The sequence below is a fragment of the Spea bombifrons genome, chromosome 1, assembly GCF_027358695.1.
Source record: "Spea bombifrons isolate aSpeBom1 chromosome 1, aSpeBom1.2.pri, whole genome shotgun sequence".
In the NCBI taxonomy this organism is placed as follows: domain Eukaryota; kingdom Metazoa; phylum Chordata; class Amphibia; order Anura; family Pelobatidae; genus Spea; species Spea bombifrons.
In genome coordinates this window covers 6006708-6023191 of record NC_071087.1, presented here as the reverse complement: position 1 = coordinate 6023191, position 16484 = coordinate 6006708, and the positions used below count along the sequence as shown (strand labels likewise).

The window sequence follows — 16484 nt, the reverse complement described above, 5'->3', positions numbered from 1 at the left end:
CTAGTATTTAACCCTTCCCATCCGCGGATTACACGAGCAGGTACATAGGAAGGACCCCCGTCATACTTACGCTGACAGTTCCCTCCGTTGGTTGGGTCGCCGTAGAATCCCGATATGCAGTTTTCGCAGTTTTTGCCCGTCGTTAGGTTTTCGCACTTCTCGCATATGCTTTCGTTGATGCATTTACTGTGCCCGTTACACTGACACGCTGGGAAAGAGGGAGGCCGTGTTATTCCTGCAAGCTCCACACAACCTTCCACAGACTTTGATGCCGCTCGCCAATGCCTGGCGTGGCCAAACTACTCCCATTTACCCAGCCAGACACCCTGACTAATGGAAGTCTATGGAGGAACGGACTTCATTAGCATTGCCATAAAGCAGCAGCTCAGTGTGGTGTTTGAGCCGGGAAAGTCACCCAAAATACCACATGACTGACAGTATCTAACTAAGTGTGTAACTGGTGCAGGAATCAGGACAGATAATGGTGATAAATGGGGTCCATGCCATAGACGCTACATAAATTACAAAATAGTACTTATGTATTAGGCAGGAAAAAAATACTTGGTTTATTCCAAAAGATTAATAAGTTATCGCCATAAGCAATAGGGGGGCTTTGAAATCTAGACGCAAACGTAACGGGACGGAGAGGGGGTTGGGATTCAGGACAAGCAGCGGTACCGGCAGGACTTGGTTTACCTGGACAGTGGATGAAAGACCAGTTGTAGTTATTTTCCGCCGGGCACATGCTGACGTTCAGGACCGGCTCCTGGTACGTATACTTTGCCACGGGGCTGCTGGGCACCATCATCGGGCCCCGGTAAGACGCCTCCATGCACTGGCCTTTGCCCGTGTTACTGGGGTCCGTACACCAGCCGCATCCGGGCTGCTCCAGGCACTGGGCGCACGTCCGGTAACCCGAGCAGTTCTCCGCTGCAAGGGCAACAAAGACTCGTTGGAACACGGAACACGTTAGCATCGTGTGATGCATACACAGACTGCTAGAATTAACCCTTACTGGGATGGGGTACCAACGAGGAGCGGCAGACGTACTCCTTGCTAAAGCCGCTTGGTACTTACAGGCACCGTCTCCCCGTCTTATCCCTCATCTAAACGCCACATTAAGTCTGTCCGCCAATGAACTCCCATAGAGACTCCGCTGGAAAGCTATTCCAGGTATCCACAACCCTCTCGGCTATATATAACAAAAAACTCTTTCGTGGGTGTCCTCTTGTTCTAGACTCTCGCCCTTCGGCAGAGGGAACAGGGAGGCACGCAAGACATAAGAAAATATTCACGCCGCTGCATCCTCGTGGCAGTGATTAATGAAAAGAGCCGAGTGAGCGGGGGCTTCCCGTGGCCTGCGGCTCTATACAACGTACGTGGGCAGTTGCTCATCGTGTACCACTCCATGCACTGCCCGTAGGGGTAGGAGGCCACGTAGGCGCTGGAATCCACGCACTGCTTCATGTTGCTGCACCACATGCACTCCGAGCTGGCGCTGGTGCACTCGCCGCACTGGGTCCTGGAGGCGCACGGGGTCCGGCACTGCTTGGCGCTGTGATTGGCTAGATGGGAGCAATCAAGAGGGGAAACCGGGTGAATTCATTGGTTAAGCAACACAAGCAGCTAGGTCTATTTAAACTAACAGGACCGGCTATAAATAAGGATTCTCCCAGTAACAGAAGCAGAGAACTTCTTCCTCCCCAAATTGAAGGGATGGTTTAGGTGTAGCAGCCAACCACACGCCAATGTTCGCAGACTTAAATACACAGGAGTGTCTCACTCATTAAACGTGTTTTCCCCATAATTGATCTGCATGTATGCCGCCATTTTCTCCCAAGAAGCCCCTCCCACCTGCTTCCTGTCTCAGGAAGCGGACACACAGCATACAAACGCACCTTGCCGCTCGCAGACGCTTCCGTTGATTTGTTGGATGCAGCTGGCGGCTTTGAGCCCCGTCGTGGACGGTTCGGCGAGGTACCCGCAGAACCCGGCGCCGCTCGGCTCCCCCGCTTGCCACTGCAGGGTGGTGTTGGTGAAGGGAGACATGTCCTCCCAGCACCAGTAGGACACGTTGATCTGCCTGACGCCGACCCAGGGGGTGAGGTTGCTCTTCGGCTAACGTGGCAAACAAAAGAGGCAAGGTGAAAACGGCAAGACGGGCCGGGGAATTAAACAGACTGTGCTCCCCTCCCAAAATCAACTACCACAGATTTTAATGGGGGCTCTAATACAGACAGAATCTGCCTGCAGATCCCTAGGGTTAGGGCGGCTGGAGCATCCCTTTTTAACTTGCCCGCCGCCATAGAATGAGGCTGGAAGAAGAGTTGCCCCCGCACGGGGTATTACCTGCATTTTCTGCAGCTGCTTCACTACGAAGTCCACTTTGTTCTGCGTGGTGAGCGAGGCCAGCACGGAGTTGTGGCACACCTGCTTGGATCTGTCGTAGTTATGCTTGGCGTCGTTGATTGTCATGCAGAACCCGTCGACCAGATGCCAGCCGACGCCACAGATACTTTCTGCCATCAGACACAAAAACATAATAATCACCAGCCTAACAAATTATTCCGCAGCTAAATATATAACTCAATTCCTTATAGCCAGCTGGGGCCGGTCGTGGAGCAGATACCAGAGGAACAAGCAGAGGAACGTTAGGACAAGAGGTCACAATGTAAAACTAGGCTTAGATGTAATTCAAGTGCAACAGCCTCCCAGCAGAGGTGGTAGAAGGAAATACAGTGAGGGTATTAAGCATGCATGGGACAGACATACGGCTCCTGAATCTAAGACGAGACCAACGACTAAGGTTTGAGTCTTTAAAGCAGGAGAAACGGCAGACTAGATTATCCCTCCCACTCCTGTGTTCCAATGGCCCTTTCTCACTCCCATCACTCCTGTGTTCCAATAGCCCTTTCTCACTCCCATCACTCCTGTGTTCCAGTGGCCCTTTATCACTCCCATCACTCCTGTGTTCCAGTGGCCCTTTATCACTCCCATCACTCCTGTGTTCCAGCGGCCCTTTCTCACTCCCATCACTCCTGTGTTCCAATGGCCCTTTATCACTCCCATCACTCCTGTGCTCCAATGGCCCTTTTCTCACGCCCATCACTCCTGTGTTCCAATGGCCCTTTATCACTCCCATCACTCCTGTGTTCCAATGACCCTTTATCACTCCCATCACTCCTGTGTTCCAATGACCCTTTATCACTCCCATCACTCCTGTGTTCCAATGACACGTTGTGATCTCTGATCCAAGTTTACGTTTAAAAGAGTAATGGATGGTTAGAAAACCCCAGATCTGTGCCACCGTCTCCCTGCCCTCTCCACCAACGGCTTCCGTGCCCTGGTCTCCTTTCCCGCAGTTCCACCTTTTTTTGCCTCTGTCTTCTTTCTTCATCTGCTTCTCTCCGGTGACCAGGACTCCCGGAGTACTTGTGCAAAAGGGCGGGGCCTCCGTGCACCATAAGGAGGGGTGTGTCCCCGAGACTCCACCCTTTGGCACAAGTACCTGAATAACGGAGCGGATACCGCTGAGGAGCAGAAAAGGAATGAAAACTGAAGAACAGAAGCGGAGCTGCTGGAGACACAGAGAAGCGGAGAAGGTAGGGGGTGAGAGTGAAGCTGGACCCCCCCATATGACTGTCTTATATTCAGGCCGCTTAACTCCGTAACTCCCGCTGGAAGAGTTTAACCCTTGCAGTTCTATGCGCTACCTGGCAGCACGATGCACTCCTGGTTCCGGGGTTCCCACTGGCAGTTCTGATCCATGGCACAGCTCTTGCAGCTGGTCTTCTTATTACAGGAATAGCCCGGGTTATTCTTGGGACACTGTTCATACGACGCGACAAAACCCTGCACGAAAACAGAACGTCAGAAGGGATTTGACACCGTACAGGAGGAGAAACGCAAGAACAAGCCAGAATCTGAAACTGGAGAGTCAGAGGCTGAGAGGCAATGCAAGGAACTTAACTGAGAGGGTGGCAGATAAGTGGAACAGCCTCCCAGTAGAAGTGGTAAAGGGTAATACAGCAAGGGTATTTAAACATGCATGGGATAGGAATATGACTGATTAAGGTTTGAGTCTTTACAGCAAGAGAAACTGGTGACTAGATGGGGGCCGGAGGGGCCGATCTGCCGTCACATTCTACATTTCTAATATCCGCCTTGATATGCGGTGATATAAAGCTGTCTCACTAATCGTCAGATGAGCGCACTATAACCAATAACTAATCACTAACTATATAATGTGCAGCGGATATGACAAAGCCGGAGTTAATAGCTGAGCAAGAAAATTACTTTTCTACTTTTGATTTCGTGGTTAATAAAACCGAGGCATTCTAAACAAAAGTCTGGAGTTATTTTAAACAATTTAAAGGGAAATTACTCGCAATCCGCAGCCATTTCAATGGACACAAAACTGCAAAAGGCAGACACACACACACACATATATATATATATATACCCGATCACCTGAGTCCTGCGCCAGTGATAAAAAGAAAACAAAAAAAACACACACACAAAACTAGATAAAGAAAGTACTAAATGTTTGAATTTTAGGGATGTTAAATTCCTAGAAGAAGAAGAAAAAAAAAAAAAACTACCGAAGCTAACATTAAGATGTTTCCATTCCAGTGCCGGCGCTTCCTACTGACCTGTCCGGTTGTGCAGTTGTGGGTAGCCAAGATGCACTGATCCGTGCACCAGCGGCAGCCATTGGTGTTCACGGTGCAGCTCGAGCAGTCCGTGTACTGATCACACTTCTCAGTATCTGCATCTGCAACACCTGAAATCTCCAAAACATCAATTATACTCTCAAAAACTACAGCACAAAAAAAATGTATATATATATATATATATATATATATATATATATATATAAAAAAAGGGGGGGCTTTGAATTTATGAATAAATCAGATTTAATACAGAAATTCCAGGGGGTGGGGGGGGGCACATACGTGATTTAGTGGGGCAGCGAGACAGGCTGGATTTCTCCTGCTCGGGGGTGGCGGTCTCCCACGGGCCACACGTGGACGAGCTGCTGTTCCAGACGCATCGGATTCCAGGACCGGCTTCCAGACAAGACGCGTTGGCGGTGAAAGCCTCGCAGGTCTCCGAGGTGAACGTCAGAACGTCGCTCAGGAGGAGGCTGTTAAACCCGCCGAACACGTACATCGAGCTAAAAAAACAAACAAAGGGGGGGGGTCGTCGGATGACAAAATAATCACCATCAGCAAGACCAAAATTAAAACAATTAAAATGTTTTAATTTATTTTAATATTTAAAAAACATGGCGGCACACGAAGTAAATTCTGTCGGTTCCTCTTACCCGTTGCTGAGTACTGCTGTGTGACCGAAGCGGTTGACGTCGTGGTGAAGGTTTGGACGCGGCAGCACCGACCAGTGATCGCAAGCTAATAAAAAATAAATTAAAAAAAAATAAAAAAAATGCGTAGCTTTAAAATTAACCATTTAGTTTGTTTTCGGAACGGAGAGAAATGTATTTCTCCGAGACCAAAAACTACCCGTAGTTCATGCTACGGTGACATGGCTGGTCATGTGACCTATAAATCACGTTGCTCGCGACCCAAGGACGTATGTCGCCGGCGGTTATTCTGTAGCCGCTTATGGGGGGGTTCTGGCGGTCCGATGTACTCTGCCTGCTTTCAGGTCCTCACCGATGTCATACGCCATGAAGTCCGCGGAGAAGCATTTTGCCCCGTGGCTCATCGACGTGTCGTTGTGAGTGTTGCCGCCGAACACGAGCATGGTGCCGCTGACAATGACGGCTGTGTGCAGGTAGCGGAAAAAATGGCTGTCTTTCAAGATGGTCCTGAAAATGGAGGAAATCAAATAAGTAATCCACGCAACCGCGGGAAGCTCAGAAGACGACAGAGCTGGACCACTGGTGTCCCCCCACACCTGGTATTGCCCCCAACCCCATCACAGGAGATCATCGCTCACCACATGCGAGTGTCCACTTCGTATTTGTACAAGTCGTCGGCGAGGCGGAACTTGTTGGCGCTGAAAGCCTTGTAGCCGCCGTGTATGTAAACGGCCCTCGTCTTCTCGTCGTAAACGCTGCTGTGGCCGTAGCCTCCTTGCACAAGGGCGCCCTCGGTGGCCACGCTCTCCCATTTATTCCTCTCTGTTGAGAAAGGCAACAAAGAAAAAGAGTTTTGTACCAAAAACTGCTGGAGAACGACGGCTCCTAGGAAAAGTAACCGATCTTTATCTGCCGACCGGCAAGCCAGGTAACTTTTCCCATAGCCCCGTGTTCCCAGGGGTGAGTTAAAGAGAGGGCCGCGTCTCTTGTACCGCCCAGGCGCAATCACACTCCTATCATGCCCAGGTTACAGCATGTACTGGTTGCCTGGGCATGATAAGAGTATGATTGCTGTTAATCTATATATATATATATATATATATATAGATAGATTTTTTTTGTCAATTTTGTTTTTTTTTTTATAAGGGGGGGTTAGACTTCGGACAAGTAATATATATAATATATATCTATAGAGGTCTGGATTGGAGCGCCGGTTATTACATACAGGTGCGTTATTGCTTACCTATGTCGTATTGTTGGATGCTGCTGATATAGCCATAGAGAGGACAGTGACCAAAGAACACAAGCATAACAGGGCTGCCGTCCCGCAGGGTAACAATGTGGGTTGAGTGGCCCACCACCGCGTACTGATCCTTGGCCTTGGGGAACATCTGCACCCAAGACTGGTTGTGAATATGAAGCACCCACAGCTGGTTGGTGACGTTGCCCGTGGCGTCGATCTTCCCTCCGTACATGTACAACTTTTCCTAGAGAGACAGGATTCCCTTTCAGAACGACGTCCCCAAACAGTCAACAAGTTATCGTTAATCGCGCGGTCAGCGACGAGAGCCACGGAGAGCGTGCGCTGACTAAACGGCGCGATACGTTAATGCAGCGCTCCGGTACCTGGTGCAAAGCAAGCGAGTGTCCGTATCGTACGACCACCGAGTTCACGGAGCTGTTGAGCGCCAGCCACTCGCGGGAAGTCAGGTCATACCTGTGTGCAAACATATTAATAGTTATTGCAGGTTACAGGGCAATCAGGGGTACGGAGGAGGGTGGAAAAAGGTCAGATACCGTTGCTGTGTTTGGTAGAGGTATCGGCCTCTGTCGTTTAGGGCCACAGGGCTCCCAGACACTATCAGGACCTTTAAAGGGCATGGTTTCCACGTTAAAGACCCCGTTAAAGAGCCCGTCCCCTAACAGCCGGGGAGCTGTCCGTACGGCGGATAGTAAGAGGATTTCATCGCGTATTTACGCGGCAGGGGCATAAACTGGGAGTTAGACATCTCTTCGATCATCGTCTGCATTACGAAGGCAAACTCCAGAGTTTCCCCTCGCTGGCCCTGTATAATGTGTATTTAAACCACGGGGGTGACATTCAAAACCTGCCCATTCCAACTCCGCATTACACGGGGCCAGCTCAGCGGTTCCTGCAAGAGAAGCTCACCGGAGTGGGCCATTCATAATGGGGAAGGAAGCCCTTTAAGGGTACAAAGCAGCCACGCTATGCAGGGGCAATTAATTAAACCCCCCCTGCCCGGGAATAAAAACTCATGTGGTTCTCACGCCATAACCATCTGGTAGTCGGAATGGTTGAACATGTATCCTCCCACGATCCACATCACATCGTTCACCGCCACGGCTTTGTGAGACGCTCTGGCCAGCTTGGGGATGGAGTACTCCTCGCGGGTCCAGAAGGACTCATTGGCCGGTACCGGGACCGAACAACCGGGTCCTGAGGAACAGATCCAATAAACGGCAGGAAGGTTAAGACAGGAAAGAGACGACAACGACGATGATGATGATAATACAAACAGTAGACACGAGACCCCGCGCCATCCACGCGTAACACGATCAACCCAACGATGCAACGGAACACAAGCGTAGCGAAGAAAGACTACGTCGCGGGTCACCTACTGCTTTGGACCTCGTGACATTTCTATACCTGCGCGGGACATTAGGCGACCATCAGCCTTAAAAAGCAAGGGGCGCCTCGTTATCCTCAGACCGGCCCTGCTGGACAGGTCGTGTTTCACGAAGCAAAAAATATACGCGGAACGCGGGCTCCCCTTTAAATTTACCGGGGCAGAAAAACACCCGCTTTCGTGTTACGCCCCGCGTCTAAACACAGCAGCTCATTTGCATACAGGGTCACCCCGCTCCCAACAGATTAAAGAACACTGGAGCATCGACGGGATCGGTTGCCATGGTGACTGCTGACACTTTTCATCAGAACTGCTTCTCACACACAATCGCCCTTTTCCTTGAGGGTCCCGACAACGAACATAAGAGGCGAAACTAAGATGCACGCAGGACAGGCAGAGTATTACCTTATACCTGCCAACTGTCCCTACTTAGGATGTCCATTCCCTCTTTGGGGCAAATCCCCTGTGTTCCTTCATCCTCCTCAGTCAGCCAGGGGCATTTGCAAGAAGGACGCTTCAGAATATTACAGGGACTACCCAGCTTTCGTATACATGACACATACATCCATATAAATATACACACGTATATACATACATATATACATATATAATAAACTCACCCTGCCAGCCGGCGTGACACGCGCACTCCTTGGCGCCGTTGGGGTTGCAGACCCCGCGCTCGGGCTGGCCGCAGTGGTCCACGCAGTACGGGATATCGCAGGCCTCCCCCTTCCAGAAGTCGGCACAGTCGCAGGACACGCCGCTGCTGTTGCCGCGCACGCACTGCCCCCGGCCTGAGCAGTTGTTGGGGCAAACATCGATGCTAAAAAAAAAAAAACAGGACACACTTCAAGAGGTCTGGCAGCAGCACATTCGGGACTAAGGTGACTAGCCCCTGGGGGCATCCCCTGTACCACTTTACTGGGCGGCAGATCTCCCTGTATTAGAGACTTCATCCACAGAGCTCCTGCGCTGCATCGCTGTCAGTCAGTGATATTCAGCTGGCTCTCTGTGCTACAACACCACACTGAGCAGATGCTTTATGGCGATGCTAATGAAGTCCGTTCCTCTATAGACTTTAATTAGTCAGTGTCTTGCTGCGTGATTAAGACTGAGGCATTCTATTATTTCCCACAGGCGGTATGATAAGGAGTTGGGGGGTTGTCTAGTACATTTGGGTCAGATAGAGGGAGAACTCATACAAATGGCTGATATGCAGCTGCCTAAAAAAATATTATGGGGCAAAAACTAGAACTGGGGTAAAAAAAAGTCCACCGTTTTAAAGCGATCACTCTTAAGGCGCAGCGGCGGCTGCGCATGGACTACCTCCAGATCTCCGTCCATGCAGATGTCTGGCCGCTGCCGGGGCTCTTACTTGTAACTGATGTTGAAGCCGGTGAGGTTGTATGCGGCGTCACTGAAGAAATGCAGCAGGGCATACCCTGACGTCACCGCCACCTCCGGGACAGACTCGTTGCCTTCTTTCTCCGGAACAATAAGCCCGCTGAGAAGGGAAACAGCCAAAAAAACCATCGGGTAAACGGTGCGCACTCTGCAGAATCCCCCCCCTGTATTTACAGACCCCACAAACATTAAAAGGGGCCGCGCAGCCATCATACGCATTAAAGCGCACACGACTGCAGCGCCCCTTTAAAGAGCAATAAATGCCTTCATTCATTAACCCTTTACACGCAGCAAAGGAGATTCCTCGTTGCATTAGATTAAAAATGTCCGGGATCCCGTAGGGCTCTGATTCCCGTGTATTATATCATACAGCGTGTCCGAAGAGCAGACCCAAGTGTTCCCAAAAGCTTGCAATCTAACACAATTCCGTTAGCCATCATCGCCGATAACTCGCTTAATCTGCGGACACGAGATACACGCGGCCGCTGCACAAGATCCACTAATCCCCCGGGACGCCCCCCCCCCGACGACGTCGTCTCCGCTCCAGATACTAATACAAAATAAATCCCCGATCGGTGGAGAAGATTAACGAAAGACGCGCTCAGCGTGAAACTCGTTCCGGACCCCGTCTTATTCTGTGCTAACGATGTCTGCGAGGCGCTTACGACGGTCTGGAGTCGGCATGAATTGCTAATTCATACGCAGCGCGGCCAAGAGGAAACGCGTTCCCTGCTAATGAATGAAAACAGAAACAAAATCGGGGCATTATTGGAATAAATCAGACCGTGCTGGCGGGGGAAAGCCGAGGGCGCTCAAGCAGATACTGTCACGCAGAGTTACAATATGTCAACGAGCCGGACTCTGCCAACACCCTACCACCCCCCGCCCCCAGGCTCAAGGGGGTTATTTACTAAGTCCCAAAAGCCGTCTGCAGAGCCTCTATCCCCTGCAAGGCACTGAAACAGAGGGGAATCCGGCCCATGAGAGGCACACGCCGGGCATCACGCCAGCACGAAACCAGCACAAGAGAGCTGCAGCTTCTCCTAAAGGTATGTGCCCCGCCCCCCATCATAGAGGTTAAAGGTCACAACGCACTTTAACATGCATTCTTAATTGGCGAGGCTGCCCCTGTAACTGCATTCACAGACATGTATAATAATATATATAAATATAATAAGACTCCTCTCACCTGAAGGCGGCTGCCAGCGGGGCGTAGACGGAGTCCCCGTCGTAGACGTAGAGGTGGTCCCAGCTGCACTCCGTCGCGAAGTGATTGAAACGAAGACGCAGGACTGTGTTTGGTCTGGAAAAGGCGGAAAACGGAGGGAATATATTAAAAAACGTACGTTTTAAGACTATTTCATTGGCATTAAGAGTTGATTTATTTCGGGAAGCTGTAAATCTGAACTCTATATCGGGATGGCGGGATGATATTAAGCGAGGGCAGATTCCGGGGTTCCAGCCGCACGCGTATGTCTTTCTCAGTGTACATGCGCGACGCTGCAGCCCCTTCCCGTGCATCCGAACACACGTGGCTTTATTCCCACGGAAGAGCCGATAACACACGGAGATCTATGTAATCGCATGTGCTTTACCACACGGGGATGACATTTAAAGAAAACACGCTATCTCTGTGTACATATTCCGGGGCAAACACCGCGCTAGCGGCTCAAAGTCTAACGGGGATCAGAGATTAGAGTCGGGCAGCGCATGTTCCCCGTTACGTCATCACATGTTTATTTTAATCAGAAAGGTTCCAAAGAGAACCAAAACGTCCCCCGCAGGTTCCGGAAGGACGTGAGACACGGCACCGACAACTAAACCCAGCCGCCACAATCACGTTAACGCGGCCGGGAGGAACATTTATACTTCCGGGTTGTACCATTTGCAGACGTAAAGGGGGGTTCTGCAGAATCCCACCCCCCCATGTAGATTTGGGATTGGAGTGCTTTCCTGCCAATGATTGGCTGATTCAAGAAGCCAATCAGTGGCAAGAACTAACAGAGGAGGGAAGCTACACTGGGGGCAGGGAGAGACGTAGAGACTCTAAAGTGGTCACTCACCTCCCTTCGATGAGCCACGTGCACTTAGTTTTATATTTGTAGTTTCCGGGGCCGTCGGTCACGAACCCCGAAGGTCCGGTCAACCTGTAAGAGAGGAAAGCGGCAGATCAGACGCAGCAATCACACGCGGAGCGTACCATTCTTATCACGCACGCCGGTACCCGCGTAACATTACATGTACCCATCACCAGTGACTGTACCCGCACAGCACCGAATACACCGACATCCTGAAAACCCCAAAAACAACCCTCACCCCCCCACACACACACCGGCCGGGGGAGAGGGCGAGCAACAATAAAGCAAAAAAAAAAAAAAAAAAAAAGAGGTTTTGGGGTTTTTGCTAATAGGGACATTCAGCCCTTTTCCCTGTTTCTATCCCAGCAGCACACCGGGGGTTAAAGTCAGACTGGGTTTAGCTGTGCTGATACTGGTAAGCAGCGCGAATCACCAGTCTGCCCCGACAGCGAGATACCCCAAAATAATACCCCATCTGTCACGTTCCCGTCCCTACATTATTCCTCATGCCTTTTACACGGTGTATTCCCCCACTCGCCCTCCCACGCTCGCACCCACCGGGTGTGAAACCATGATTTACGTACAAGAAGAAAAAAAAAAAAAAAAAAAAAAAAAAAAAAACCCCTTATCATGCAATATATTAATCGGGGGGGTGTTAATTATATTTTATATTAGGATTTTCTTATGTGACCTAACGCAAAGCACAGAACACAATAAAACTTTACAACTCATATTTGAAAAATGCAGTATTCTTTACTAAACATATTATAACAGGGAGGAAATATGAAAAGTGTGCAAAACGCATAATAAAAAAAAAAAGAAAAAACTATCTCCATTTTTTTTTATTATTTCTCCTATAAAAAAACTTCTAGAAAATGTATCACTAAAAAAAAAAAAAAAATCAAAGCAGCCATAAAAATATAATATGGCAATATTAAACACACAATTTATATATATACACACACACACACACACACACACACTCCCATCAACAACAAAAAAAGTAAATGAAAAAAAGGGGGGGTTTATATAAAGTAAATATCACGGCTATTACTGCGTTTGCAAGATATTAACACAAAAGCACCGATACATACAGGGAGGCCGCACAGCGCAGAGCATATGGTCCAGCAGCCGCAGCCAATCACGGCTCGCCAGTAATTTCATCATCAGCGTTAGAATAATTGGTCATGACTGGCGGAGCAAAGCGGCTTAAAAGCACAATCCACTCTCACCGAGCAGCACAGAAACTTCCATAGCAGCGGTAACGAAAGGAGCTTTCACTTCACAGAGGAGGAGGTAGTAGATTCATGGAACAGCCTTCCAGCAGAAGTGCTTGGGGCCAATACAGTGGGGGGGATTTTTTCTTCATTCCTTATATTCTCTACATTACCGATTTTCTATACATATAAACGTCAAAAATCCTTAACAGGCGACAAGCAATTTATTACACAAAACCATATACTCTGACTGTAACAAGACATTTGTTTTAATTCAAAAACCGACAGCTCCTGTCAAAAAGTAATTGTGAATTTATTAAAAACCACACAGCCTTAACCTGCGGGAAAAAAAAACCACGTCACACGCAACGCGCGAGTGTGGAACCAGAAATTATTTTTCTGTGTTTTTATTCTGTTTCTGAGATCATTGTGGGGGGGGATCATTTTTTATCAATATTTTCTCATTTTTTATCATCATTTTTTTTTATTTTTTTAAGTAATTTTTATTATTTGAAGTCCATTCATTCTAAGGGTCTTGGAAAAGCCAGCATTGATATACTACATAAAGAAGGCTCGGCTCACAAGCTTACAATCTAGAGGAACACAGAATGTGGATGACTGGGATTGTCTCATATTATAAAAATTGCTTTTTTTTTTTAAAGTTACCTTATTCAGAATGTAATGAAAAGATACATAAACGTTAAATTTAAATGTTTCCGTATAATTACAATCGGAGCTCATGTTAAAAAAAAGAAAATTTTTTTTTTTTGTTTTTAAAAGCAGCAAAAAGTAGTAAATAAAAAAAAAAAATTTCAATGATATTATTGAAAAGGCTCCAAGCATTCGAACTTTATTTTTTTTTTTTTTTTACAAAAAGTTAGAAATTAGGAAATTAATGTCTCGTTTACCGAATCAACCGAAAAATAAAATAAAATAAAACACACAAAACGTTCCCGCACGTCGCTTTCTAAATCTCTAAAGCAACCTGAGTTTTCTGAAGAAGCTCTTGAGATTCTTAGAGAATTCCGTCTGGGGGGGAATTCCAGACAAACAACTAAAAACACGTCCCGGCCTCGGGGGGTCAGAGAGGAGAACCCCCTGAGTGAAGGGGTTAATCAGCAGATAACGATCAGGCATCATTAACCCCCTGTCTGCCATGCTTTTATTACGGGTTCAGGGCGCGGAGGGAGTCATTCACGTTAATAAACCCCCCGCAGTGCATCTTACGGCCCCCAGGACTACAAGCCAAGCCATTTCAATACAGGGCCGCTTTGTGACGTGCACTGTGAGCATCAGAAGAAGAGACCTCGGAGGTCTCCACCGCAAACAGGATCCGTTTAATGAACACGCAGGAGAGTAACTGACCTCGCAGAACTCTGGAGACCCCCCCCCTCATGTCCGGTATGACCACCAACACGCAAGACAAATACATCACCCTGATCTATGCCAATTACCGCCTCTGCCTAGTGACCGTTTCATTACCCCGGGACTCCTCCGCCAGCAGCCAATGTCTGGAAATAGAACTTAAAAGGAAATCCCCCATTGTTTGTTATTTATCAAAATACTATTGCTTTCTTTTTTATCCCACAGTTATCTCTCTGTTATCTGATCCCCGATCTACTACACACCCCGACTCCTTATCACACTGCCTGTGAGAAAAAGAACGGCTCAGTCTGAATCACCCAGCAGGACTCTGACTAATGAAAGTCTATGGAGGAACGGACTTCATTAGCATCGTCGTAAAGCATCAGCTCAGTGCGGTGTTTGAGAAGGAAAAGACCACAGATTTCCTCTGTACTCGAACTGCAACACATGCCATGTCTTATCATCCTTTGTACTGCGCTACGGAATTTGATGGTGCCATATAAAACAATATATAAACACAATAAAATGATATTAAATGAGGATTTTGCCTGTAGAATCTTAGCTGTTATAGTATTGAGATCGCCGTCTCCACAGCTTCTGTTACCATAGCAATAGCGGGTATACAATAAAGTAATAATTAAACGCCGTCTCGCTCTTTCCTATTGGATAATTTCACGTTCTCTCGGCAAGAGGGTGAAGATTTCATATCGGACATCAGATCTCATGCTTTAAAGTTATATAAATTGCAGATTTTACTTAAGAGAGCGAGTTTAAACGTCCCCGACATAACCTGCCTGGTGGCAGATGGGTCAGAAGTGTGTACAGCACCGCGGAATAGGACGGCACTATATAAAATAGGCAAACAGCAGTTTCAGCTAAGCTTCGTTTAGCGAACCATGCACTGAGAAAACAGCCTCCCAGCAGAAGTGGTAGAGGTACTACAGCCGCAAGGACACGGCTGTCCCTTTAACAGCTCCTGAGGTGGAGCCAAACGCTGGCCAAATATTTAGCTGATAAGCCCCTAAGATAAGGCCATGACATCACAGGGGCCTGGCCTATCACGCGTCAGCACCCGATAACGATACAGCAGAGACACAAGTGATAGAGTACAGTGATCCTCAGATAGCGCCATCGTATTCCGCGGCGCTGTACAAAAGGTAAGCAGAACGTAACAAGTAGTTGAGGCGGGGGGCGGACTCAAGGAATCCGCGGAGGTTAAGAGGGCAGAACGAAGCGGTTTCCAGTATTTTGTTGACGTTTTATTTTTAGGAACTGTTAAGGGCGACTGCTTCACATTCCTGGAATTCGTTCAAAACACGAAAACGTAACGGAAAAAAAAATAAATAAATAAAAAATATATATAAAAAATAATCCAATTCCAATAATAAAATGCATTCATCTCCAGAAAAAAATAAAAAAATCTCTAATTCAAATAAAATGAAACATGATGGAAAATGACACGAGACGTCGTACGGTTTTCCAACACCTCATACAGTATAACAGAGCACATCAGAACGGCACAATTATTCCTCCCCAGGAAGGCTTCCCCCTTTTTGAAGTCGTCGGTTGATTCGGGAAAACTTTGCAGGAGGCATGAAGGCAAGAGACGGCTGCATGTATTACACGCAGCGCCACTAACGGCATTTTATTGTGCATGCGCGTGTAACACGGTGCACACGCCAGAGGCAGACGGTGCATGGGCCGGTTTATATTAAATTCAGAGGGGGGGTTGCGTGAGCTGTAATACGGTATTACATGTGCGGGGGGGGCATCACCCGCGGGGCATTAAAGTGCTGGACTGTCCCTTTAACCCCAACACGGCTGCACGCGGCGCACTAGAGAGCGTTCATGTTTTATTTACACGCGTGATCCCAGAACGACGTCCGGATGTCCCGCGAACAACGCAGCCCTGCCGGAAATCTCCACGACATCGTCACGGATCCGAAGATCAGGGGGAGAAGTAAAAGACACGCAGCATTCTCCGCTTACACGGACAGGAGGTCGCCGAGTACCCGACACGCGAGGCTTTACATCCCGCCTTACATCACGCCGGCTTTCACATATATACGCCTTACATCATGCGCTAATACACACACTATATACCGACACACACGCTAACACACACTATATACTGACACACGCTAACACCATACACACTATATACTGACACACACGCTAACACCATATACTAATACACACACACACATGTTAACATTATATACTGACACACACTCATGCTAATGCTATACTGTAACACACACAGCACCATACATGCTAACACCACACTCTTACACACACTGGCCAACACTATAAATATATGACACACGCACTCTGATGCCGCAGTATACACCCCGACATACGTGACACAACCCCCCCGTCAAGCCACTTCTCTTCTGCCAACGTAATTCCGGCACCCCACGCATAACCCGGTGTCGGATTTCCGATGGCA

The 16484-nt window shown here is 48.2% G+C and overlaps 1 protein-coding gene across 2 annotated transcripts in view; it reads right to left on the bottom strand.

Moving 5' to 3' along the window:
• Positions 1 to 16484, bottom strand: part of ATRN (attractin) — a 53400-nt gene that overhangs the window by 33505 nt on the left and 3411 nt on the right. For both annotated transcript variants that reach the window (XM_053458113.1, XM_053458112.1), the window contains exons 2-19: positions 11439 to 11522; positions 10565 to 10678; positions 9347 to 9475; positions 8592 to 8794; positions 7613 to 7781; positions 6950 to 7040; positions 6567 to 6810; positions 5962 to 6145; positions 5676 to 5830; positions 5327 to 5411; positions 4956 to 5176; positions 4653 to 4774; positions 3714 to 3852; positions 2350 to 2519; positions 1899 to 2118; positions 1380 to 1565; positions 697 to 930; positions 71 to 208 (exon numbers count right to left, since the gene is read on the bottom strand). In XM_053458113.1, the coding sequence (XP_053314088.1) occupies positions 71 to 208; positions 697 to 930; positions 1380 to 1565; positions 1899 to 2118; positions 2350 to 2519; positions 3714 to 3852; positions 4653 to 4774; positions 4956 to 5176; positions 5327 to 5411; positions 5676 to 5830; positions 5962 to 6145; positions 6567 to 6810; positions 6950 to 7040; positions 7613 to 7781; positions 8592 to 8794; positions 9347 to 9475; positions 10565 to 10678; positions 11439 to 11522 (2888 nt within the window). The remainder of the gene's footprint in view (positions 1 to 70; positions 209 to 696; positions 931 to 1379; positions 1566 to 1898; positions 2119 to 2349; positions 2520 to 3713; positions 3853 to 4652; positions 4775 to 4955; positions 5177 to 5326; positions 5412 to 5675; positions 5831 to 5961; positions 6146 to 6566; positions 6811 to 6949; positions 7041 to 7612; positions 7782 to 8591; positions 8795 to 9346; positions 9476 to 10564; positions 10679 to 11438; positions 11523 to 16484) is intronic.